Source organism: Prionailurus bengalensis, chromosome A1, assembly GCF_016509475.1.
Source record: "Prionailurus bengalensis isolate Pbe53 chromosome A1, Fcat_Pben_1.1_paternal_pri, whole genome shotgun sequence".
Lineage (NCBI taxonomy): Eukaryota > Metazoa > Chordata > Mammalia > Carnivora > Felidae > Prionailurus > Prionailurus bengalensis.
The window spans coordinates 232,430,473-232,455,137 of record NC_057343.1 but is presented as its reverse complement, the minus strand read 5'-3'; the positions used below and the strand labels follow the sequence as shown (position 1 = coordinate 232,455,137).

At 49.6% G+C, this 24,665-nt stretch overlaps 1 protein-coding gene across 1 annotated transcript in view; it reads left to right on the top strand.

Moving 5' to 3' along the window:
- ANKRD33B (ankyrin repeat domain 33B) overlaps positions 1-24,084 on the top strand; it is an 83,483-nt gene extending 59,399 nt beyond the window's left edge. The window contains exons 3-4 of the mRNA XM_043601025.1: positions 8,235-8,375; positions 17,371-24,084. Of these exons, the coding sequence (XP_043456960.1) occupies positions 8,235-8,375; positions 17,371-18,203 (974 nt within the window). The 3' untranslated portion in view covers positions 18,204-24,084. The remainder of the gene's footprint in view (positions 1-8,234; positions 8,376-17,370) is intronic.
- Positions 24,085-24,665: the final 581 nt, after the last annotated feature.

Below are 24,665 nucleotides of genomic sequence, written 5' to 3'. Positions count from 1 at the left end.
CTGATAGGATCTGCAGCTGCCTCAGCAATTAACTTTTCTCTTCCTGGTACAAAGAGAAGGAGGGACTCTTTTGGAAATTTGTGTCCTGCTTTTAAGCAAATGGGAGAGGGCAGGGAGCTTTCCTTGTGTCTGCCTTCAGTTTAAAATAATATATATGGGGGCGCCTGGGTGGCGCAGTCGGTTAAGCGTCCGACTTCAGCCAGGTCACGATCTCGCGGTCTGTGAGTTCGAGCCCCGCGTCAGGCTCTGGGCTGATGGCTCAGAGCCTGGAGCCTGTTTCCGATTCTGTGTCTCCCTCTCTCTCTGCCCCTCCCCCGTTCATGCTCTGTCTCTCTCTGTCCCAAAAATAAATAAACGTTGAAAAAAAATTAAAAAATAAAATAAAATAAAATAAAATAATATATATCAAAGTAGCATAATTTGGGGTGGCATCTTCTGCTACCTTTCAGGGAGCAGGGCCAGATTAAAAGGAGCTAAGTGTTTATTTTATTTGTTTTTTAAAGTTTTTGTTTATTTATTTTGAGAGAGAAAGGGCCAGCAGGGGAGAGGGAGACAGAGAGAGAATCCCAAGCAGTCTCCGCACTGTCAGCACAGAGCCTGGTGCAGGTGAACTCACAGAACCCTGAGATCATGACCTGAGCTGAACTCAAGAGTCCGATGCTTAACCAGCTGAGCCACCCAGGTGCCCCAAAAGGAGCTAGCTTTCTAAAGAGTTGTGAAGTAGTAGAGACCATTAAGGGTTTTAAGTAGTAGTTTTCGTGATCAGAAGAATTTCTTCTTGCAGTTATCATATTGGTAATGTGGAGAATTGATGAGAAGGCAGAAATAGAACTAAGGAGGACAGTTAGGAGATGGGCTGTAGCCCTTGGGGATGTGATGGTCCAGATCAGGGAGTAGTTATGGGGATGGGGAGACAAGAATAGACTTGCAAGATATTTAAGACATGGGGTTGGCAGAATTGCATGATACTTTGGATGGGGGAAAAAGTGAGGGAGGGCTGAAGACGAAGCCCAGATTTCTGGCTTGGACACCTAGGTGATTGGTGATGTTCATCACTGAATAAGGAATGTGAGAGAGAGGAACAGGTTTCGAAGAAACCTGTTTTGGGTTTGATTTGTTTGTGGGACACTCAAGATGAAATATCCATTAGACAGATATTTAGCTAAGAAAGTCACGAAGAGGGACAGAGCTAGAGATAAGCAGTCTGGGAGTTCTAGAGTGATATCTGGATCCAGGAGAATGGATAGGTCACCGAGGAAGAGTGTATGGATAAGAGGAGGGCTTAGTTTTGCATCTGAGGCACAACAGCATTTCAGGAAGAAGAGAACAGAGACTCTCATAAAGGAAATTGAGGAGTGGCTGGAGAGATAGGAGGAAAATCAGAAGGGTGAACTATCAGGATATCCATGGAAAAAGAGTGTTTCGAAAGAGTGGAACAAGACAAGGGGTAAACTATGAAGACGTCAAGGAAGAGGAAAACTGACTGATAGCCATGGGGTTCCCCTACAACATGGTCATTGGGGACTGATGGAAAGTACTTTCAGGAGGATTTGGGGAGTGTAAGTAGCAAGAGTGAGAGTGGATGACTCAGGAAGTTGAGCTTAGAAGTCAGATGACTGAGGGTCGGGGCTGGAATGGGGAGACAGGTTCACAGGATTATTACTGGTCATTTCAATGGACTGGATGTTTGTGTTCCTTCCAAACTTGTGTTAAATCCTGACCCCCAAGATGATGGTATTATGAGGTGGGCTTTTGGGAGATGATGAGGTCATGATGGTGGAGCCCTCATGAATAGCATTAGTGCTTTTAGAAAAGAGACTCCAGAAAGTTCCCTCCCCCATTCTGCCATGTGGGGCACAACAAGAAGACAGCTGTCTATGAACCAAGAATCAGTTCTTACCAGAGACAGAATCTGCTGGTATCTTGATCTTGGACTCCCAGACAATAGAACTGTGAACTATAAATATTTGTTGTTTGAGCCACCCATTCTATGGCAGTTTGTTACAGCAGCCTGAATGGACTAAGACAGTCATATGTATGCATGAAATTTTTTTAAGATGGGAGACCCGTTCACATGAACATCCAGTTAGCTATTGCTGCGTAACAAGCAACCCCAAACTCTAGTTTAAGATATATTTGTTGTTCATGCATCATTGAATGGACTGGGGATCAGATAATCTAGATTACTTTTGCTCACATGTATGTGAGTGAGCTGGACCCTGTTCTAGAGTGTGCTTGTGTACTCCAGCTATGGCAGGTCTGCTCCATGGACTTCCTGTCCTCTTCCTGGGACCATCAGGCTGGCTTGGGCATGTTTTTCTTATGAAGATAGCTAAGGCACAAGTGCGAGAAGGAGTTTAGCCAAGTAAGTGCGTTTCAAGCTTCTGCTTGCATTATGCCTTTTATTTTATTTTATTTTATTTTATTTTATTTTATTTTATTATTTATTTATTTTAACATACTTGGATTTTTAAAAATGTTTTATTCATTTTTGGGAGACAAAGGAAGAGAGGGGGAGAGAGAGAGAGAGAGAGAGAGAGAGAGAGAGAGACCATGAGTGGGGAATGGGTAGAGAGAGAGGGAGACACACTCTGAAGCAGGCTTCAGGCTCTGCACTGTCAGCACAGAGCCCGACGTGGGGCTTGAACTCACGAGCTGTGAGATCATGACCTGAGCCGAAGTCAGTCACTCAACCGACTGAGCCACCCGCGCGCCCCAGCCAATGTTTTTCTTAACAGAAGAACTGTGAAGTCATGTGACAAAGGACAAAGTGAAAAATTTGAGCCATCAGTGCAATCTGATCAGAGTGGATTTGCTAGGAGGGAGAGGTTGAAGAGAGAGGAGGTCATCAGTAGCACAGATATTCCACAGAAGTGGGCAGAGAGTGTTTTTAAAGCACTGGAAGGGGAGGAGAGATTGGCATCTTTAAATAGAAGAGTCACCCTTCTTTTTTCTTAAGGAGGGAAGGACGAGAGACTGTTTGTGGATGTGGGGAAGTTTGTGAGGGTGGTGAGGGAAAGTCGGGGGGTTCCCTTCTTGTGGTTTCTGTTCCCTCTGTGAGGTAGAGGGTGTGTCATCTCCTGGGAGTGGGGTTGGCTGGGAGGTAGGTGATTTAAGAGTGGGAAAGTTTGTGCTCGCTTCGGCAGCCACGTGCTCAAAGCGGAGCGATGCAGAGATCGCCTTGCCTCTGTGCAAGATGGCATGCGAATTCATGAAGTTCCACGTTAAAAAAAAAAAAAAGAAAGAAAAAAAGCAGTGGGAGAGTTAAAAATTTTCCACATGGGACTTAGGGGATAGTCAGCTGGGAAACAGCATAGGTGGGCTGGGTGGGGGATCCAGGCGACCTTTTCCATCCATGGGCACCACGGCTGTCACGGATTTCCACCCTCATACACTCACTCGGCGATGATGCTGTTGGCCATCCATATTGGAGCCAGAAACCTGGCGGCAGGGCGATACCAGAACTCAGCTTCAGCTTTTTAGTCTCTGCTCCTGGCTCAGCCAGTCATCAAGGCCTGTCCGGTCAGGTCTTCAGGGGCCCTCAAAGTCAGCCACGCCTCTCCACCCGCCTGCCCTCCCAGGGCTCATTGCCCACCCACCGCCCAGGAAGGCTTGGGCGCAGCGGGGAGAGGATCCACAGCCAGCTGCCCACCCAGAATCATTCCTGACCTTGTATTCTTGTTGAGTGGCCCCATGCTAGATCCCCCTTTTTGAAAAGACACTTTTGATTTTACAACAGTTGGACTCACAGAAGAGCTCCAGAGGTGGTAGAGAGAGTCTCTTATACCCACACCCGGTTCCCCTGCGGTTAGATCTTACATTAGTGATATACGTTTGACACAGTGAACGAACAGTGTCGATGCTTTATTAGCATTCACTCACGTCCATTCTTTACTCAGACTTTATCAGCTTTTCTCCGATGCCCTTCTTCTGTTCCAGGTCCCGTGTGGGGTTCCACGTTGCATTTAGTTGTCATGTGAGGCTTCTCTTGTCTGTGATGGTTTCTCATACTTTCCTTGTTTTTGTGACCTTGACGGTGTGGGGAGTACGGGTCAGGTAGTTTGTAGAGTATCCCTCAGTTTGGGCGTGCCTTATGTTTCCTCGTGGTTAGACTAGGGTTGTAACTTTTGACGGGGAGGACCACGGAGGAAAGTACTGTTCTCGTCACATCTTACCAAAAGTCCTGTTTTAAAAAAAAAAATGCAGTGACAGTTGTTAAAGATGGCGAAAGACTTCATTCAGGTGAAGACTATCTTCATTGAGTGAAAGACTATCTTCATTGAGATAGGTACAGGGACCGCTGCCATGGGATTTTGCAGATGGTGGAGGGGGTTTGGCTCCGCTCCCAGTACAGCATGGGCAAGTGGGAATTTATAGCCAAGGAACAGGGTGAGGGACAGCAGGTGGAAAATCACTCAGAAGAATATCCGGGGAAAAGGGAGTTCTGGTTAAACTGAGGTAACAGGACTCTTGCTGAAGACGGGACAGGGTGATCTGTCATTCCCGGGGCAGGGGGGTGGTATGGAGGGTGAGGGCCGTGATCAGATATGGAGGGTGGTGCTGGTCAAACTGAATGGAGTTCTTGCTAAAACTAGATTTTCTAAGGAAATGCACAGAGGGGCCAGGGAGAGGGTTCAGGAGCCCAACCGAAGTTTGGTCAAGCACAGAATCTTTGTCAGTACGGCCGTCAACATGACTTACCACCATGGATGTTCACCTTGGTCACCTGGCTGAAGCTGTTGTGTTTGACAAGTGTCTCCGCTGTCCCCTCCCTGCTCACCATAGTCTCCTTGAAAGGAAGTCGCTCTGCAGAGCTGCGCGTAAGGAGCGGGTTGTTACGTTCCACTGCCTTCAGAAGGTAGACCTGCATGAATTATCTGGAATTTTTCTGCAAGGCACTTTTTTTTACACACACTGTCTGTAATTTTCAAAAACGGTGAGGTCGATATTATCTCCCATTTTCTAGAAGTGGAAACAGAGACTCAGTGAAGTTGGCTCACCTTCCCAACGTCACCCACCTTTTCAGTGGCAGGCTGGGACTTGAACTTGGGTGTTCTCGCAGTCAGCTCTTCTGAGCACTAAGTTCTCTGTCTACGCTGTTGCTTAATCATACCACTGAAGTTAATTCATCCAGAATTCACTTAGCCCCTGGGACACTTGTGCCCTTCTCTTAGGCAGGGTAAAGCTCATGGGGGTTGCTTTGGGGGTCTCAATGGAGAGCCCATCTTTTAAAAGGGTTTCATCCAAGGACTTCAGGAACTAAATGTAATCCCAGAAGGTTGGACGGGGCTCAAACTAGATTTCAGTATGGTGCATGTTCTGGTTACGTAAGCAAGGCTGTGTGTGTTTGTCCTCTGTGTCTATCTATCTCTATTACTCCAACTCTTGATTCCAGCTCAGGTCATCATCTCACGCTTTGTGGGATTGCATCCTGCATTGGACTCTGCCCTGACAGCATACAGCCTGCTTGGGATTCTCTCTCTCCCTCTCTCTCTCTGCCCCTCTCCTGTTCGCTCTAAGATTCCATTTCTGGGAGAGCCAAACTGTAATTAAAAACTGTTTGGTGACTGAGGACTTAGCATAGTGATTCCATTTTGGACCTATTGTCTTGTTATTTACAGAAGACAGGTTAATATCTCTGTGTCCTTAGAAGCATCTTGTCCACTGTTGATTTCATTGAACAAGACCATCTGTGTTAAGGAGGGATTATTCTGATATCCTGAGAAAGCCAGTGGGGAGGCAAGATGGATTTCCTGGGTCATTGGAAGCTCAGGCCTGGATGTCAGAAGGCGTCAGCCACACGTTGATTTTCCTGAGCTCAACATAACAAGCAGAACAGTTCTGTATAATGGGCTGTTTGCAGTGTGGGTTTTCAAATTTTCCTCTCTCCGCCTGTTCAAAGCGTTTAGGATATATTGGTGCAAAGGACATCCTGGTGCAAATCACGACAGACACGCATTTTAGAAGAAATGGCTCTGAACGAATTGCAATTCGTTTCACTTCGACCCTGGCTAAATCTAAGTGACAGGTGCCGCAGAGCGTTCAGCTGGGTGACAAACCTGACTGAGATCAAAGGACCCTCCCGTCCCTGACAGTTTAGAGCAATTAAGCTGCTCTGGGCACCTGGCGGCTGGCATCATACCCTCCCCGGCACCTTTGATGACAACGGAGGGCACAGTGAGTCGAAGCACGAGCTGGTCGGAAACTGTGAGTCACGGCTGGTGTGTGGCACCCGTGTGTTTCTGGCTTGTTCCCGGCAAGGTCGTGCTGTTAGTCAGTGTTCTCTCTCAGAAAGCTTCATGGTTCACCTTTCAGTTTTTGCCATGAGTTCAGGAGATGGGCTGAGGTCCGTGGTAAGCGGCCAGTAATGCTTCTAGAAGAGTCTGCACCCCAATTTTTGTCGAGAGTGGGCAGCCATGAGGCCTCACCTCCTCTGCCACATCCCAGATCTCATGCAGGGACTGTTCTAGAGTCAGCCAGGGTGGGGGGGAAGTGGCCTCATGGGTCTGGCATCTCCATGGTGCAGAGGCCTCCCTTGGGGGAGGAGGTGATACCTACTTAACCTCAGAGAGCACTGGAGTGTCCACGAGGCCCCATGGCTGCAGCCCGACAGTGGGGGTTCCCCAAGAGCACGTGTGCGCTGGAAAGAATGGGGAGGTTCAGAGAGCCGGAGGCCCAGGAGATGGTGTCGCGCAGGCTCTTGCCGTCTCCAGCGTAGGTTAGCTGAGTCAGCAGGGGCCGGGGTGCAGATGGCAGCTGCAGGGAGGGTCTGCAGGTGCAGAGAAGGGTCTGGGGGTGCAGGGGCCCAGGTGAAGGGGAGGTGGGGAGAAAGCCATCTCCCACCTCCATGCGTTTGGTCCTCAAACTGTGAAATCTGAGCCCCTAGGGCAAGAGCTCTGAACAGGGGGGATTTGTCCAACGCCGGGGATATTTGGCAATATTTGGCCACATCCCCCCCGCCGCCCTCCAACCCTGGCTGACTCTAGGACGGTCGCTGCATGAGATCTGGGATGTGGCAGAGGAGGTGAGGCCTCATGGCTGCCCTCTGTCAACAAAAATTCGGGCGCAGACTCTTCCAGTCTTGGTTGTCATACCTGGGCAGGAGGAGAGATGTGGATGCCCCCGGCATCTAAGGGTGGAGACCAGGGATGCTGCTAACCATCCTACAATGCCCAGGGCAGTCCTACAACAAGAATAATCTGGCCCCAAATGTCACTAGCCCCAAGCTTGGGACCCTGCCCTAGGTGACTGCAGTGGAGGGACGCAGGGTGTCATTTCACACTAGGACTTCAGTATAGCGGCGGGCATCGGGCAGCGTGTTTATTTGACCCGAGAATCTCTTCATGTGGCCCTGGTAGCTGTATTTGAGGAGCTCCCCCCTCCATTTTGGTTTTCTGGGGTTGAGCCAGGAGAATCCTGGGAATAATATGCTTTTTACCTGGCATTCTCCTTATTCACCCAGATCCAAGAACTTGTGGGCTTTTGATGAACCCCTTTGGGAATGAGCAGAAAATCGGGTCCTTTTTGGAGGTGCAAGGTGATAAAGGGGAGAATCTATATTCTTTTTTTGGGGTGGGAGTGGAAAATCTGTATTCTGAAATGAATATTCTTACCAGCTTAGGTTATGGCTGGGTCTGGGTAGCAATCTTTCCCAGTTCCCTGTCTGCCTGTTCATGTGTGTGTGAGAGACAGGCAGACAGATAGATAGACAGACACGTCTGAGTGGTAATGGACAGTGACAGCATGAACGGGCATATCCTATTGGTGTGATGGTGACCTTCTCTTTGGGAGCACTGAGAAATGGCTCTGAGGTTCCTTTTTCGTTCTGCCTCTGTTTGCCTTGGCATCTCCTGCTGGGAGCTGACAGCATCTGGAACCTTCCCCCGACCAGCCAGTGTCGCTGGAGGCTAGTTCAGCTCAGTTTCCACCCCCACCCCCACAGCTCACTGGCTCCCCATGCTCCCGCCTTACCAGTTTGACGGACAGCTGAGCCCTCAAGGGGGCGGGCCAAAGAGAACCAGAGTGAACCAGGCTGGCTCCCTGTGTCTTCCTGTTTACCGGACTTCATGAGAATTATTTCTTGTGTCTAAGAGGCAACCCCCACCCCCACCCCCCGCAAGCGGGCTGGCCCGGGAGGTCGACCGTGGGACCTTCTCTCTCTAGGAAGAATGCTTCACTGGGGTGCACACTCCTTGTGGAAGGTGGTCAGTAAACGTGTGTAATTCTCTTTGCAGGACATGCCACCATCACCAACTACTTGTTGAACTATTTTCCCGGCCTTGACCTTGAAAGGAGGAACGTGTTTGGGTTCACGGCCCTGATGAAAGCCGCCATGCAGGGCCGGACGGAATGCATCCGAGCCCTGATGTTGGCAGGTATGTCTCTACCTGCCCTGTGCGGTCCCAGGGGTCTCAGGAAGTGCTGATTTTGGCCCTTGAAAGAATGTGTATTGACGGGGCACCTGGGTGGCTCAGTCGGTTAAGTGTCCGACTCTTCCTTTCCGCTCAGGTAATGATCTCATGGGTTCGTGAGTTTAAGTCCCACGTCAGGCTCTGTGCTGACAGATTCACTATCTCTGCCTCTTTCTCTGTCCCTCCCCTGCTTGTGTTCTGTCTCTCTCTCTCTCAAAATAAATAAGCTTATATAAAAAAAGAATATGGGGGCGCCTGGGTGGCGCAGTCGGTTAAGCGTCCGACTTCAGCCAGGTCACGATCTCGCGGTCCGTGAGTTCGAGCCCCGCGTCAGGCTCTGGGCTGATGGCTCAGAGCCTGGAGCCTGTTTCCGATTCTGTGTCTCCCTCTCTCTCTGCCCCTCCCCCGTTCATGCTCTGTCTCTCTCTGTCCCAAAAATAAATAAACGTTGAAAGAAATAAAAAAAAAAAAAAGAATATGTATCGAGAGGAATCAGTTCCATAGAGACTAAGCCTAGCAGATGCAGCGAAGAATGGTTTCTTTGAGGTGTGCAGCCGTTATCCTCTGAGTTGAAACAAACAAAAAGGAAAGCAAAGCCCTCAGGGTGGGGCGGGAGGTCACAGCACCTGTCACCCCATAGCAAACCCCTCCCTGCTGCCTGATGAGCTGTCCTTCACTCTTAGCTCCTTCCTGCCCATATTTATTTTATTTATTTTGAGAAAGGGTGGGGAGGGGCAGAGCCAGAAGGAAAGAGAATCCCCAGCAGGCTCTGTATAGTCAGTGCAGAGCCCGATGCGGGGCTCGAACTGCCGAACCATGAGATCATGACCTGAGCTGAAATCAAGAGTCAGACGCTTAAGGGACTGACTTTTTTTTTTTTCAAGTTAAGTTTTTTATTGGAATAATTTAGATGAATGGAGAGTGACAAAGATAGTACAGAGTCCCACCTGGTCCTCACTTGTTTCCTGCACATTAACGTCTTACTGGGGGGCCAACGTTGGTTCTTGACTTTTAGCTAAACCCCAGACTTTATTCGGATTCCACCCGTTCTCCCATTGCTGTCCCCCTTCGGTTCCAGGATCCCATCCAGGCTCTCACATGTAACTGCCACGTGTCCCCAGTGTCCTGTGGTCGGTGACAGTTTCTCAGTCTTACCTCCCTGCTCATGACCTGCCTGGCTCCAAACTGGCCCGTATGGTGTCCTCGGCCTGTCATTTTCCTTGTGATTGGATTGGGGTTATACAAGTCACAGCTTCTTTGGATTTTTTTTTTTTTTTCTCCTGCTTTACCCTGAGGGTTTAGGAGAAACTGGAGGAAAAATAAATCCTGTAAGTGATGGCAGGCTTCGAAGAGGAAAACTTTCATGGAAATAAAAAAGATCATAATTAGAATTAGTCCCATTGATTGTGCTTTTGACTCTGACAGTTTCGTTTTTGAAAGGCGAGATACAGCAGTTTCAGACGAGTTTAGGCCTTGCCTGTCCCATAGCAGCAAAGAGACGCTTCCTCCTAATTAACCGGTGTTTGTGATGCTCTTGTATTTGGGGGAGGCTTCGTCTGCTTTTACTGCTTCTGGAGCTTAGTTATAATTGAGTGTAGGTTTTTAGTAATTTCCTTTTCTACCCAAGCATTTATGGTGTTAATCACATCACTTCATTTTTCCTGATGAATTAATTTGAATTACAGGCCCTTTTGTTCTTAGGTCAATTGCCTTGCCATCACTCCGGAAAATGCCCAGGTGTTGGCTGTCATTCGGCTTTTTTTCTGGGTCTGATGGAAGTTTCAGGCGTTCGCTAAGCATTTACAGGATTGCAGAAATGCCTCTGGGGCCTCTTGAGGGATGGGCGTGCTTCAGGGCAGCGCGTCCAGGGCCTCGGTTATGGATAATGAATTTGGCATTAGGTTTCATGGCGTTAGGTTTCCTCCCCCTTGCCCGTGCCCTCCTCCTGGGCCCTGCGCATCGGAGTCCAGCACGGTTCTCACGGGTGCAGACCTGTGGTCCACCCACCCTGAACTGTTCCTTGTCCGAGCAGAATGGTCAGCAGAACTGACTTGGAAGCCAGGACCCCTGGTTCTTGATTCCAATCCCTTGGTTTATCGTCTCTACACCTGGGCCAGTCACCTAACGCCCTGGGCCTCTGCTGGGACGGGAGGTGAACGACTGTAGGAAGTCGTAATGGGGACTGAATGAACTCCCATGTGGAAAGCCCTTGGGTGTATGTCCAGCGTGGAGGAAGCCTCTGGTCAATGGCGGTTGTTATTATTATTGTTACTTGTGAATTCATGTGCTCAGTAATTGTTTGTCACATGAATGAAAAGCAGTGGTATATTTTTCCCCCTTGAAAAATGTCCCTGCGGTGAAATACTTACACATTCCTGCCGAGGGTCGTGGGCACATAGCTCGCAGCTTCTGAATCTTTTTACTGCTGTCATTTGGTGCTGGATAATTCTTTGTGGTGGGGGGGGGGGGGTGGGGGGCATCCCCGGAAGTGTAGGAGATTCAGCACCTGCCCTGGCCTCTCCCCAGCAGGTGATGCTAGCACCCTCCCAGTCAACCAAAAGTGTCTCCAGACATTGCTAAAAGTCCCCTGGGCGTATAAAACGGCCTCTTGTTGAGAAACAGTGATGTCAGTAATTTAAATGGAAAAGGACAGAAAAAAAGAAGAGAATCTTTTCCTTCTTATGTGCATTCCTCCTCCAGCTTGTTCTATAGTCCTTCTTAAAATAAAAATCTGACAGCTCTTCGGAGGGGTTTCTGAACTGCCCTCTAAGGTTTCGGTGTTTCACTTCTCGAAGATCTTAATTTTCTACTATTACCTCTGAGGTGGCTCACACTTCTTTTCCCCAGGAAAATGTGTTACACTTTCCTTTTACAGTAGATGTACGCGTGTGTTTTAAAAGAAGAAAAAGTGAGGAGCACCTGGGTGGCTCAGTCAGCTGAGCGTTTGACTCTTGGTTTCAGCTCAGGTCCCGATCTCACTCTTTGTGGGTTTCAGCCCCGCATTGGGCTCTGCACTGACAGTGAGGAGCCTGCTTGGGATTCTGTCTCTCTCTCCCTCTCTTTCTGCACCTGTCTCTCAAAATAAATAAACTTTTTTTTAAAAAAAGAGACGCCTGGGTGGCTCAGTCGGTTGAGTGTCCAACTTCGGCTCAGGTCACGATCTCACGGCTCGTGAGTTCGAGCCCCGCGTCGGGCTCTGTGCTGACGGCTCAGAGCCTGGAGCCTGCTTCTGATTCTGTGCTTCCCTGTCTCTCTGCCCCACCCCACTCGCATTCTGTCTCTGTCTCCCTCAAAAATAAATAAACGTCAAAAAAGATTTTTTTAAAGAAAGAAAAAAAACGTGTGATCGAATGTCTTTCCTGGGTTAGATGGAGAGCAATGAGGATACTCGTTGGGATGCCTAAAAATTTGCACAGGTAGTTTTAAGTCTTCTTTCCGTTTAATATGTCAATATTAAGAAAGCCTTTAAAGATACTAACGCATGAGTGTTTCTTGGGATTGACGCTTGAACACAGAGCGTGTTTAGTGTAGCTGTGGAAAGTCCCTTGAGAGATAATCAGTGGTCATCATGTGATCATTTCAAAAGCAAAAGGCACACGCACTGTTATGCGTTAATGGGTAGAAATGCATATATCATCCCTCTTGTTCCAAGTGCAGGCTTTCTCCTGCACCTGAGTTGAATTTCCCAGTTGCAATTTCATTATATTCAGTAGGAAGCGTCTCCTTTGAGAAATGATGGATCATCGAACTGGATGCCCTGCCAGCACTGTTTAGATTTCCCAGTAGTTCATAACATACAGACACACGTCAGCTCTTATCTTACCTCGTCAGGCAGAACGAAATAACGTGGGAATTATCAAAACTTTGGATTTTATTAAAAATGTAACCGGGCTCTGGGAAGCTGATTTATTGACTCTTTGGTTTTTGGCTTCCCCAGGACTAGCGTCAGCTCTGCTGATAAGAATCCCAAGTGGGGCCGTGGATTCTCGTTAATTCAGTGGAATATTAATGCCCCGAAGTGACAGGTCTATTTAAATAAGTGGCCCTGAGAAGCCATAATGAGGATGCGACTTTCTCTGAAGAGAAGCAGAACTCAGTGGAGGTTGGCAAGCTCTAGACCTGCTTAGGCTTTTGTACCTGAAGTGTGGTGTGATTTCTGTGGCATTCGGCCTTCGGGAAGCGGAAACAGGCAAACCCCTTCACGCGTCTGTGATCCCCAGCAACGACGCAGACATCCGGGAAGGTGTAGGAGGCTTGCTTAACGAGGGCCACTCTCCTCGTTGGTCCTGTGGTCATTCGTGTCCTAGGCGAGCCCCGACTGTGTGTGCTTCTGCAAAGCCAAGTGATACAACATCACAGCAGAGGTTTCTTTATTGTTTATAAGGACAACAGGAATCTCTTGTGAGCTGAGAATTTGCCAAGCTGGAATGATTTCAGATTAATTTGTAGAGAAAGGGCTAAAAATCAGGCATTCCATGTCACCACAGACAGTGTCTTAGCTTGGGCGCTTAGCTTGACGCAAAAGGAAACCTTGAGACAGGACGTGGGGACAACTAGTTTCTCTGGAAGGTGAGGGAGCCGGGTGAAGGATAGAAAGGGGAGACCCTGTGGGCAACTGGGACTCAGCCCTGCTGAGACTCCCTGAAGGACCAAGTACAAGGTATCTCAGAAATGCCTTTGGGGGTGGGGCAGGCTAGAAGGAGGTGCCCCATCCCCCGCCCACCAAATCAGGGCTCTTTCCTGAGACCCTGTGTCCTGACTGATCGTATTGATTGATCCCCAAGATACAAGCCGGGATGGCACATGGGAGGAAAGCTGCAGGAGCTGGTCCACAGGCTCCTGTGTCAGGAGAAAGGCCTCTTGCTGGGAGGGGACCAGAGACGGGCTTAGAAGGGTAGGTAATGTTGCGGGGCTGGCAGAGAATTTGGAAAGGAAGTGATGTGCCCAGGCTCTGTCTGCCTTCTTCTAGTCTGGCCATGACTGCTGGGGGGACAGTATCTGAGAATGAATGACGGAAGGTAGCTTCTTTTCCTTTGGCACCTGTTTGGGATGCTTTCTGCTTCCAGGAACAGACATCCTGACTTGATGGGGGCTGAAAGCAAACAAGCCTCTGTTCCCCCCCCCCTCATCAGAAGTCTCAAGGCAGGCAGTAGCTGTGCAGAGCTGGCCCTGGGCTCCATGAGGACATCCCAGAACTGGGTTCCCTTTTCTGTTCACCCAGCACCCCTGACTCACCCAGCACCCCCATTCTCCCGGCACCTCCCACCCTCCCCACCCAGTACCCCCTCCCTTCCCACACAGCAGCACCCCTTCCTCCATCCAGCACCCCCTCCCCAGCACCTCCCATCCCCTCCCCCAGCACCCCCTTTCCCACAGCACCTCCTATCCCCCACCCAGCACCTCCCCTCCCCCCACCCAGCATCTCCCCTCCCCCAACACCTCCCCCCCACAACCAGCACCCCCCTCCCCCAAGCACTTCCTATCCTCCCTCACCCAGTACCCCCTCCCCCCCACAGCACCTCTTTCTCCCCCCAGCACCCTCCTTCCCCCATTCAGCAACCCCCTCCCCCCACATGTTGGCTGGTTACTTCACACTGCACCAGAACTCTAGGCTTCAGATCTGTGTTTTAGACAGAAAGCGGCACTACCCACAGTCATCACTTTTATCAGGGTGCAAGAGCCTTCTCTTTGGGGCTCACTGACCCTTGTAAGAGAGGCTAAGGAAAAGGGGAACAGGATTGAAGTTACTGGGTTAGACCAGTATCCTCAACTGGGGGTGGGTGTTGCCCCCCCAGGGAACACGTGCTAATATCTGGGGAAATTTTTGGTTGTCACAACTGTGGAATGCTACTTGCCCCCACTGGGTAGAGACCGGGGTTGCTGTTAAAAGTCTTAACGATGCACAGGACGGCCCCCACAACAAAATGATCTGGCCCAAAATGTCAGTAGTACTGACATGGCAAAACCCTGGTCTACGCCAGTCATGATGCATTGCCCAGAACTAAGTATGTTGCTGCCTTGAGTGAAATCGAGGACTTTGTGTAGACAACTCACAGCACTCAACATGGCAGCAAACGGACACGTGGGTAGGAGCCCAACTTCTGTCCGCATGGCTGGAGCACCGGGTGAGACAGCAGGGGTAGGGAGTGAGGGTGTCAGTATGTCCCGGGGAGAAGATGCACACACCGGCCTTTCAGAATCCTCTGTTCTCTGAAACGTTCACTTAGAGAGTGGTGACCATCGGTGCTGGCCTCCCACGGTTTCATCGCTCTGTCTGGGCCATTAATGTTGCCCTTCTTCACGACATGAATCCCAGACGTGTAGCATGGCTCAAGTCCTCAGGCTACATTGCCATCAGAGTGGCCTTTGTTCTGTAAAAGTGTGTGGTTTCCAAGATCATTTTGAAGGGTTGTTGTTGGGTTTTTTTTCTGTTTATTTATTTAGAGAGAGATAGGAGGGGGTCAGAGAGGGAGGGAAAGAGAGAATCCCAAATAGGCTCTGTGACGTCAGCGCTAGAACCCAGTGCAGGGTTCGAACCCAGGAACCGTGAGATCACCACCTGAGCCAAAATCAAGAGTCAGACACTGAACTGAGTGAGCCACCCAGGCGCCCCTTCCAAGATCATTTGGGAAAGGCACGAAAACAGCAGGAAGCACTGAACTACCCTTTGGACAGCTGCTCCTTTAGTTTTCTATTAGCTTTTGAAAAATGTCTCTCTCAAGCCACGTTCATTAAGATTTTAATTTTGCAGTTTGTTCCTTTTTAAGTGACGTGCAATTAATTAAGGCTTAATGTGTCATCTATTTTTTGCGATGACATTTTTACTGCCCCCTTTTCATTTTTGTCAGTTTATAAATTGTACTCTGGCTAATGAGTTCCATCCCGATTTCCAGTTCCAAATAATTATCACTCTCCGAGTACGTCTATTCTTTAATGTGCCACAGCATTAAGCACATTATGAGGCAAGCCCAGGTGAGCGGGCCTGCCTGTGCCAGGGGGCCGCTGGAGGGGCGCCAGGCCGGAGAGGCTGCTGAGCCCCTCCTCGCCTCCGTTCAGCACGTACTGAGCCGCCACCACATGTCAAACACCTGGGTCCGCGTGAGACGTAAATGCAGAAGCCTCTGCCGGTCCCGGTCCCTGGAGAGCTCACAGACTAGTTAATTGCCCGAGTTCTCCACACTGCTTTGCCAGTCAAAGTATGACTAATGGGACCTGAAATCCTGAATGATTTTTAACTGTGCATGGGGCCGAGATTGGACCAAGATTAATTGAACAGCAATTCCTTCTTAATTTCTCTTATACGACTGCGCTGAAATTTATGAACATCTCATCAAGTTGAGCTGAAGTTTAAATTTGCAATATTAGGAGGGGGCGGTGGGTGGGACGGGGGAGATTTATTAAGGAAGTGGCTAGTCTAAGGGAGACTGAGGATGTAGGAGTCAGGATTCTCCAGAAACACAGAACCACTGGGAGATACATGTTAAGAGATTTATTTTAAAGAATTAGCTCATGACCTTGGGGGTTAGCAAGCCCCAGATCTGCCAGGTCATCAGGCTGGAAACTTGGGCAGATGTTAATGCTGCAGTCTTGAGGCTGAATTCCTTTTTCCCCAGAAGTCTTTAGCTTTTGTTCTTGAGGCCTTCAACCGATTGGATGACGCCCACCCACATTATTGAGGGTAATCTCCTTCACTCAGACAACTGATTGTGGATGCTAATGGCATCTACAAAACAGTCTCACAGGGCACCTAGATGAGTGTTTGTTTAAATCCCTGGGGTGCCATAGTCTGGCCACGTTGACACAGAGCACTAAGTGTCATAGAGGAAGTGACCCTCCCTGACGGGTGGGCAGGAAATACACACAGATGAGACCTTCTGTTGGCAACTTCGATGCCTCAGGTAGGTCCCTTGGCCGCTGTGACCACCATCCATTTTGTAGCAAACCTTTATGAAATGCATGCTTCCCACCAGCCAGGATGATATGTGTCGAGGAAGCCAACATGAGTAAGATGGGGGCTCTGTCCTGGAGAAGCCCACAGTCTGGTAAAGATGGTAGACCCAGGACCGACCAACTCAGTACAAGAAGTGAAGGGCCACACGTTTCCTGCACAATGGGACCCTCACAAGTGATTATTCCTTTTGGCGTTCTAGAACATTCTGGTGACATCATTGAAGTGTCCACACGTCTGTCTAGTCATCTCTTCGTTGCTGGAAAGCCATAAAATCTTATTTCTTTAAAAATCCCATGATTTAGGGGCGCCTGTCGGTTAAGCGTCTGACTTCGGCTCAGGTCATGATCTCGTGGTTCACGGGTTCAAGCCCCACGTTGGGCTCTGTGCTGACAGCTCAGAGCCTGGAGCCTGCTTCCAATTCTGTATTTCCCTCTCTCTTTGCCCCTCCCCCACTTGCACTTTAAACATTTTTATTTTTATTTCTATTTTTTTTTAATTTTTTTTCAACGTTTATTTATTTTTGGGACAGAGAGAGACAGAGCATGAACGGGGGAGGGGCAGAGAGAGAGGGAGACACAGAATCGGAAACAGGCTCCAGGCCCTGAGCCATCAGCCCAGAGCCCGACGCGGGGCTCGAACCCACGGACCGCGAGATCGTGACCTGGCTGAAGTCGGACACTTAACCAACTGCACCACCCAGGCGCCCCTAAACATTTTTAAAAAATTAAAAAATTCCATGACTTAGGTGCTGAGTTCAGGTGGTTTTATTTAGGAAAGGCAAGCGATTAAATTAGGAGCACTTAAAGCTGGGTTGTGTTACAGTCGTACACACAGTAAGTAGTTCATGGTCAGATGCAGGCTCATCCGGGTGGCACAGTTCCAGGGAGTCTGTTACTAGGTTGTGGAAATTTTGCCTTTGATCCATTTCACTGTCTTTCATTTTCTGCCATTGGACGGGAAAAGTTCTGGAGGCATTCTCCCATTACTGTTTGCGTTTGTTTTTTTCAGGGGCGGATGTCCATGCCCGGGACCCCCGACGTGGGATGTCCTCCCAGGAGTGGGCTGCTTACACGGGACGGTTGGAGGCCGTCCGGCTCATCCAGAGGCTGCTGGAGCGACCTAGCCCCGAGCAGTTTGGGGAAAAGTACAAGCCAGAGCTGCCGCTCCCCCCGGAGGCCGTTCTGAAGCCCACGGGCTCCAAAAACTGCTTGCAGAGGCTCGCCGAGTTTGTGCGGTCCGCGCTGACGCCCCGCTCACGCCAGGGCCTGGAGGATGGGGGCGTCCTGGACCATATGGTCAGGATGACCACGAGCCTCTACAGCCCCGCCGTGGCCATCGTCTGCCAGACTGTGTGCCCCGAGAACCCGCCCTGTGTGGGGAAAAGGCGGCTGGCGGTGCAGGAAATCCTGGAGGCCCGGGGGAACCCGGACAGGCACGCCCCGGAGAGCGATCAGGTAGAGGGCGCCGAGCGGCGATCCCGGACCCTCCAGGCCGCGGGGGTCTCCAGAGAGGGGGCCCCGAGAGCCAGCCTCCCGTCTCCGCAGCTGCCAGGCGCCCCGCGGAGGGCCAGCCTCCTGCCCCTGCAGCTGCTGAGGAGGACCAGCGTGCGGCCCGGCGTGGTCATCCCCAGGGTGCGCATCAGCAAGGCGCCCGCGCCCACCTTCCACCCGGAGCGGGCGGCCGCCAAGGGCAGCACCAAGGACAGCGCCCACCTGCAGCTCCCCAAGTGGAGGTACAAGGAGGCCAAGGAGGAAAAGAGGAAGGCGGAAGAGGCGGAGAAGCAGCGGGCGGCGGCCGCGCAGAAGGAAAGGCGGGCGCCGTCCTGGAGGAAAAGGACGTGAGGGGTCGGCTGCCTGGAAGCGTGTGCGGCGGGGGAGGAGGCGGCGGGGCTCGGCGCCGGGAAGGATGCGCCCCCCCCGCCCCCCCGCCCTCCCCGCCCTCGCCCCTTCCACCGCGCTGCACAGCCCCGCACGTCGCCGCCGCACATCCCCTGCAGACAGGCTCTCCCGGGGGGGCCCAGAACGCGCTCCATATTTATTCAGGCAGCACCCCAGAGTGAGTTGGGCAGGGCACAAGAAGATTAGCCTAAAACCAGTTCCCTTAGCAGTCAGTACACCTAGCGGGCAATTTGCCAAAAAGCCTACCTTTAGAACCTCACTTGAGAAATTTTTAAGACCAATGTATCAAAGGGCCTTTTCGGAATAATTTTGTATTTTAATCATGACCAAATTTGCCTTTTACTGGTCTTTGTATTTAAGACGTCATGAATACATTTGCCCGAAGACCTTTTGTTTAAAATACTGTTTCTAGCAATAATTATTTGTGATATCTCTATGATTTCATACTGAATTTGCAGAAGCCTCCCCTTTCCTTGATGTTTGCTCTGGTCTTTGCCTTTCCTTCTCATCGTAGGTGTGCATGAGCTTCGTACGTTCTTATTGATTTGATTAAGCGATGCTGAATATTTGTTTCTATTTGATGGAGGCATTTACTTTTACAGCAAAATGATGAAGTGAGGCAGGGGGATCAGAGTTCCTCGTATCTTATTTTTAAAGCTCTTATTTATACAGTAATAATAATGAAGAAAAACCTGTTGTCGAAGTACGAAACCGTGCATAGAGAAGCATGTATTTATTGCTAGAACTAAACATTTTAAGCAAGGGACTTCAGATAAACTGGATGCAAAGCCTTTAACATACTCAAAAATAGATAGGAGAAAAACCTATTGCTTAATAAAATGGGGGCAAATGTAATAAATTTTTAGTAGAAATACAAAGTTAAGTTCTATGTACTCTTACAGAAATTGAATTCAGATATCCTTAAAACGTAAAAAAGATGCAAAAGAGTAAGGCACCAGAGTCCTACAAACCACTGAAAAGAGGGAGAGGGGCTAGCGGAACAGGGATCAGGACTAAACATTAAACAAACTCATCTTAGGCAAATTGTCCTGGCGTGGGCTGGGCTGCTCCCTCCTCCAGACTCCGTTCCAAAGACTCCCTGGTGTGGAATTACTTTTATTTTTCCTTTGATGACTCCCTGTGATGTTCAGTTCATTCTCATGCTGACTGTGTAGAATTTCCAAGATTTGGGGACTTTGGCAGAGCATGTATGCCATTTGCCCTGGGCTCTGAGCTCTCACTGGGAGTTTCCGTCCATACTTTTTATCTCTGAAGCACTGAGAAATTCTAATGACTCTCTGGCCATCTGGGTTGCAGAGTATCTGTCATATATATGCACTACCGACGGCACTTTATTTAAAAATTACCCTACTTGGAAGCCATAGATTTAAAATAGTAGAGACCGACCCTGGATTCACGTGTCAGATCGTGCTGCTCCCTGGCTGTGTCGTGATGTGCACCTGTCTCATGATGTGGACTGGGATGGCGCTGGCCTCTGCCTATCCTCCTGTGATGCTCGGCACCATCGGGCATTGAGCAATCTGGGGTCTCAGACTCACCTCTCCAAAAACCTCAACCAACAGTCTGTTGGGCAGCACCAGACTGATGGGAGAAGGTGCGATGCTAATGCTTTCTTTCAGCATCACTGATATTAGGGGGCTGCAGGCCACCCTCGTGTATGAGTCGGGATTGGCCAAGTGCCCTCGGATGAGATGGGGACTGGTCCCCAAGGTGAAGAGAAACACACCTGAGCTCCCTGGCAGTCCAGTCCAGCATTCTTTGAGATAATTTTCACGTTCATGTATTCATTGCTTTGAATGGCTGGCTGCATTTTCTAGCTGAGGGTCACTCTTTGTCACCTGGCTTCCGCTGTAGGTCGGGGGCAGGGGCACTGATGGGCAGTGACCTCCTTCTGCTCTCCACATGTCCCCACACTTGTTCCCTGCCATCTCCTTTGCCTTCTCTCTTCCTTTGCCTGTTTTCTTCTCCACTTTTGGCTAAATGCCCTGATCCTCCGTGGCACCACCACTCTGAGGTCTAAAAGGGCAGAAAAGCAAGGCGATCGTGAGAGGCAGTGCGGTGTCCCTCTTGAATTATCATGTAGAGACCTCCACCTGCCCAGTGAAGGAACTACCGATTTCCCCAGCTTCTTTGCAGTTGGTTTAGGATTTTGGCACGGTCCGCTATGCCCTTTTAAGGGCAAGAGACCTCGTGTGCTCTCCTGACAGATGATAACAGCACCACCCTGCTGTGCGGAGCAGGGAGGACCCCGTGTCTGCTTGCACCCCTGATGCTTATTAACTGTAAATAGTGAATTTCAAGTTGACAGGTACCTTCTCAGGGATTTATATATAAATATAGTTAGAGGAAAAGATGAAGTATATTTTAATACTTTTTAGCGTTTGAGTGAATTATGATCACACTAGACAGAAGAAATATTTCTAAGACGATATCAGTGCTGCTGTTTTCCAGGGAGCTGTCCAGAGGCTCCCTCTGTTGAGATTTTCTGGTTATTGGAGACCCGGGACTTTGGCAGCTGAAACGGCTTTGGGGGTAGATGTGAGGTCACCTCGGCACCTCTCAGTTACCTCTTGTGGATGTGAACCCTTGTATTTAAAACAGATTCAGCCTGTGTGTAAGCAGCGGTGGCTGGGATAACAGAGACGGGCCATTCGTCACTTTTACCTCTAGAACTGGTTCCTCCGTGTCTGCTGTCGGGGTGCATGCCGTGGGAATGACAGTTTCTTGTCCTGGCTCATGTGGACCCATGTTCCACGGTCATCCCGGTGTGCCGCTCACCACTGGGGAGGCAGAGGGAAAATCTGGAAAGCCGAGGGAAGTCCATCTGGAATGGCCTCAGTGTTAAGAGGCATAAGCTGTCGCGTCTTTGGCCACACTAGGGACACACGGCCCATAGCATCACGGACCTTCGTCACTGTCTCTGAAGCATCTCCCAACAGGCTCCCGGCAGCACGTCAGGAACACGGAGGTGGGAAATCGCAGCTGGTTCCTTGTCTCAGCGTCGGGTCCTCCCGAGACACCAGGCTCATTCTGCAGGGGACAGAGATTCATGATGTCCGCTGGGACGCGGGGCCTGCATGCGCGGAGAGGCGGTTCCAGACGCCTCTGCCCACTGCCTTCCACGCTGTCGGTGGTGAGCGGGTCTCCGGGGGCCCGGCGTCTGCGTGGAGACCAGGAGTTGGTGTGCGAGATAGAATCCCACGAGGCGAGGCCGGACCCCGTCCTGACAGGGATGCCAAGCCCGTGTTCTGCAGGGAAGAATCAGGGTACCACGTTAGGAAGAAAGGCCTCCCTGAGAGTTAACTTAATGAGCCAAGACTCAGAAGGGGGCACGATTTGTCCCTTGTAGCCTCTGGCAAGAGCACTGCCTTTCCCCCCTCGTCCACACTACAGTCAGAGAGGAGCCTGTCTCTCCCTAATTTACCTAAGTTTGCTCTAGGGAAGGCGCTCTGATGGAAGTCAGGGGTTCCTCCTCCCCCAGGCTCCCCTGGACGTTCCTGCTTGCTCCTTTCCTGTCTCCTACAACACCTGTCCGCCCCGCAGCGTGGAGGCTCATCATGACCTACTGTGAGCTCCAAGTCGCTGTCTTTCATGCGATCAAGTGCAAGCATTTGTTCTTCTTTACAGTATTTGGGGAAGTTCTGACACGCTGCCCGGGTATTTGCTCAGCGCCCTTTCCGGCCCACGTGGGTGCCTGGGCTCTGCACTGTCTGTGGGTACTCCGCGTGCCGGGTCCTCGTTTCCTGCCACGGCAGCCTCGCACCAGCCCCCTTGAGCCAGGCCAACGGCCTAGAGGACCACTATCCTTCAGGGAAGGGAAGGCAGGAGGTCCGTCACAACCGGCCCACGCAGAACGATGGGGTCGCGTTCATGATGGCAACTGGAATCCGGCAAATAATCCTCACCGTGGGGGTGCTGTTACCCACAGAGAACTTAGGACAAAACCGGTCTCCCTGAAGTGCTGATTGCCTTTTTCTCAGCTTGACACCTCGATGCATCTAGAACTTGTTTCTTTCGTCTGTGTAACTCTGGAGTCAGCTGCCCATTTCTGTGGCCTCGAATTCACCTGTTTCTTCATTAACATTGAAAACAAGTGGCTAAAAAAATTCCTCTGGAGGCTGGTTTTGGGGGGAAAAAAACCCGAGACAAACAGAAAAACACGAAACACAAAACTTAACCACTACCCAAATTGATTTAACTGGTTTTCGAGCGACTCGGTCGAATGCCCGTGCCGTGCGCACAATTTCTGCATTGTGTCCCAGCCTGAAACAAGACTTCTGAGAGAGGCACGGTTCCTGCAGCGCTCTGAAGGCCCTCGGCTGCAGGCCGAGCCGGAGTGCGCGGTGTGTGATAAGGTGTGAGTGTGCCCACACGCACGTGCACGCGCAAATGAACAACTAAAGGAAGAGCAGGTCCTGCGTTCGCAAAGGTGACGGCTGCGGTGGCTCCCGGGGAGCGTCAGGCGTGACCTTCATCGATGTGTGTGTTCAGGAGGGTTGGACGGTCCAAGACCTGCTGGAAACACTTCGTCCAGTGGGGTGTGGAACACAGATGCATGTCGTAACCCGGATCTTCTCGAAGTGGAGTGTTGGGCCAGTCGCCGAATTGGGGACATCTCTCTGCCTTTGACTCGCGTCCTCTGCCTTGAGAAGCAAAAGCTGGAGAGGACTCTGCTTGGGGAGCTCCAGCAGACTTTCAGCTGTGGCCACAGGGTGGGGACTGAACTTCGAATTTGGTGCCAGGTTAGCCCATAGAATCAGCACCGTACCCCGAGGAAGCACTAGGATTTTCCCAAATCCCAAGTATGAAGTACTCTAATCAAAGCTAACACAACTTGGGTTTTGAGAGGCGTCGGTTCTTCATAGTATTACAGCTTTATATTGTTTTTAGAGGAGATGTAGGTGAGAAACGAAAATGAAGCTGGTAGGGCAATGACCTGTGTTGACCTGACGCCGTATAATGTTTTGGGAGCTTGCATTGAAGCACTTTATTAACACCAGCTCTTGAGCAGAAGTTCTCGAAGCTGGTTTGGAACTGCACAATTATGGACGACTGGATGAAAACCAAAAAAAAAAAAAAAAAAAGCTGTAAACCTGGAAATGTTACCAGCAGCTCTCCGAGCCTGTGGGGGCGTCCTCAGGAATTTGAATGATACACCCCTGGTCAGTTGAACAGAAAAAGGTTTCTTTGGAATTCTCTTCATTGAAATCATTGTCCTGCCTTGTCATGTTTTGGGTGTCTGAGGATGTGTGTTTAATAATGGCAACTTTATGGCAGTCTGAGAATCGAACAGGCTTCTGCACGGGGTACCAGATTTCAAGTTCTGTCATCTTGGGATAAGCTCTGTTTTCTGAATGTAAAGTTATTTCCATTGTCATTTCTGAAAACGGCTGTTTTGAAAATGTTGACCGGGGATAGCATTGGGTGCATTTCATAGCTTTTTATTTTGAAGGTGAGTTTTGTTACCGTTTATAAAAGATATTTTCCTATTTAGACCTCAGGGCTATTTTGGGACCTACAAATAAATGTGACTCCCAGCAGCGTCCAATTCTTGATACCGAAAACGTTAATAATCTTTACGTTAAATATGGTACATTATTCAGCATAAAGAATGTGTCTGTTCCCTGTCACCTTCTAACAAATTCTGTACATAATATTTAAAAAGGCTAGACAAAAGTAATGTAAAAATATGGGGGGATTGTGGCTACAGGATTAAAAAGCGCTTGTGAAATAAACTGTACAGGGGTGTGATATTTGACGTGTGTAGGAAATGAGACAAATATGTCACGTATTTTTAATGTCACTTCTTTTGATCGGGATAGATGTGCACTTTCTTTTTCTGACACACTGTTACCTGAACACGCTTTACTTTTACTTTCAATGGTAAGATTTTTAAATTAATGGTTTATCCAAGAATATTTTCATTTACATTAAAATAGCATCGCTGCAGCCCACCCACTAGGAGGTGGGCACCCTTCAGTCGTGTGTCCATGTATCTGCATACATGTGTCAAAACAAAAATACGGTTTTTATTTTAGACTTATTTATTTTGAGAGAGGGAGGGAGCACGAGCCGGGGAGGGGCAGAGAGAGAGAATCTCAAGGGTCTTGATCCCTGGAACTCCAAGGTCATGACCTGAGCTGAAATCAGGAGTCCGAGGCTTAATTGACTGAGTCCCCCTGGCGCCCCAGGTTTTGTTTTTCTGTGTATTCTTTTACCTAGCTGATACAATGTAAATGTTGTTCTTTGGTTTCTTTATTTAAAGCATGCTTTTTTTTTTAAAGCATGTCCTTGAAAAGCTTTTTAAAAACTCTAAAACGAATTTGATTTTCTTTTAATGGCTAAAAAAGGAATGTAGAAACACAGAAAAAATGAACCAAATGC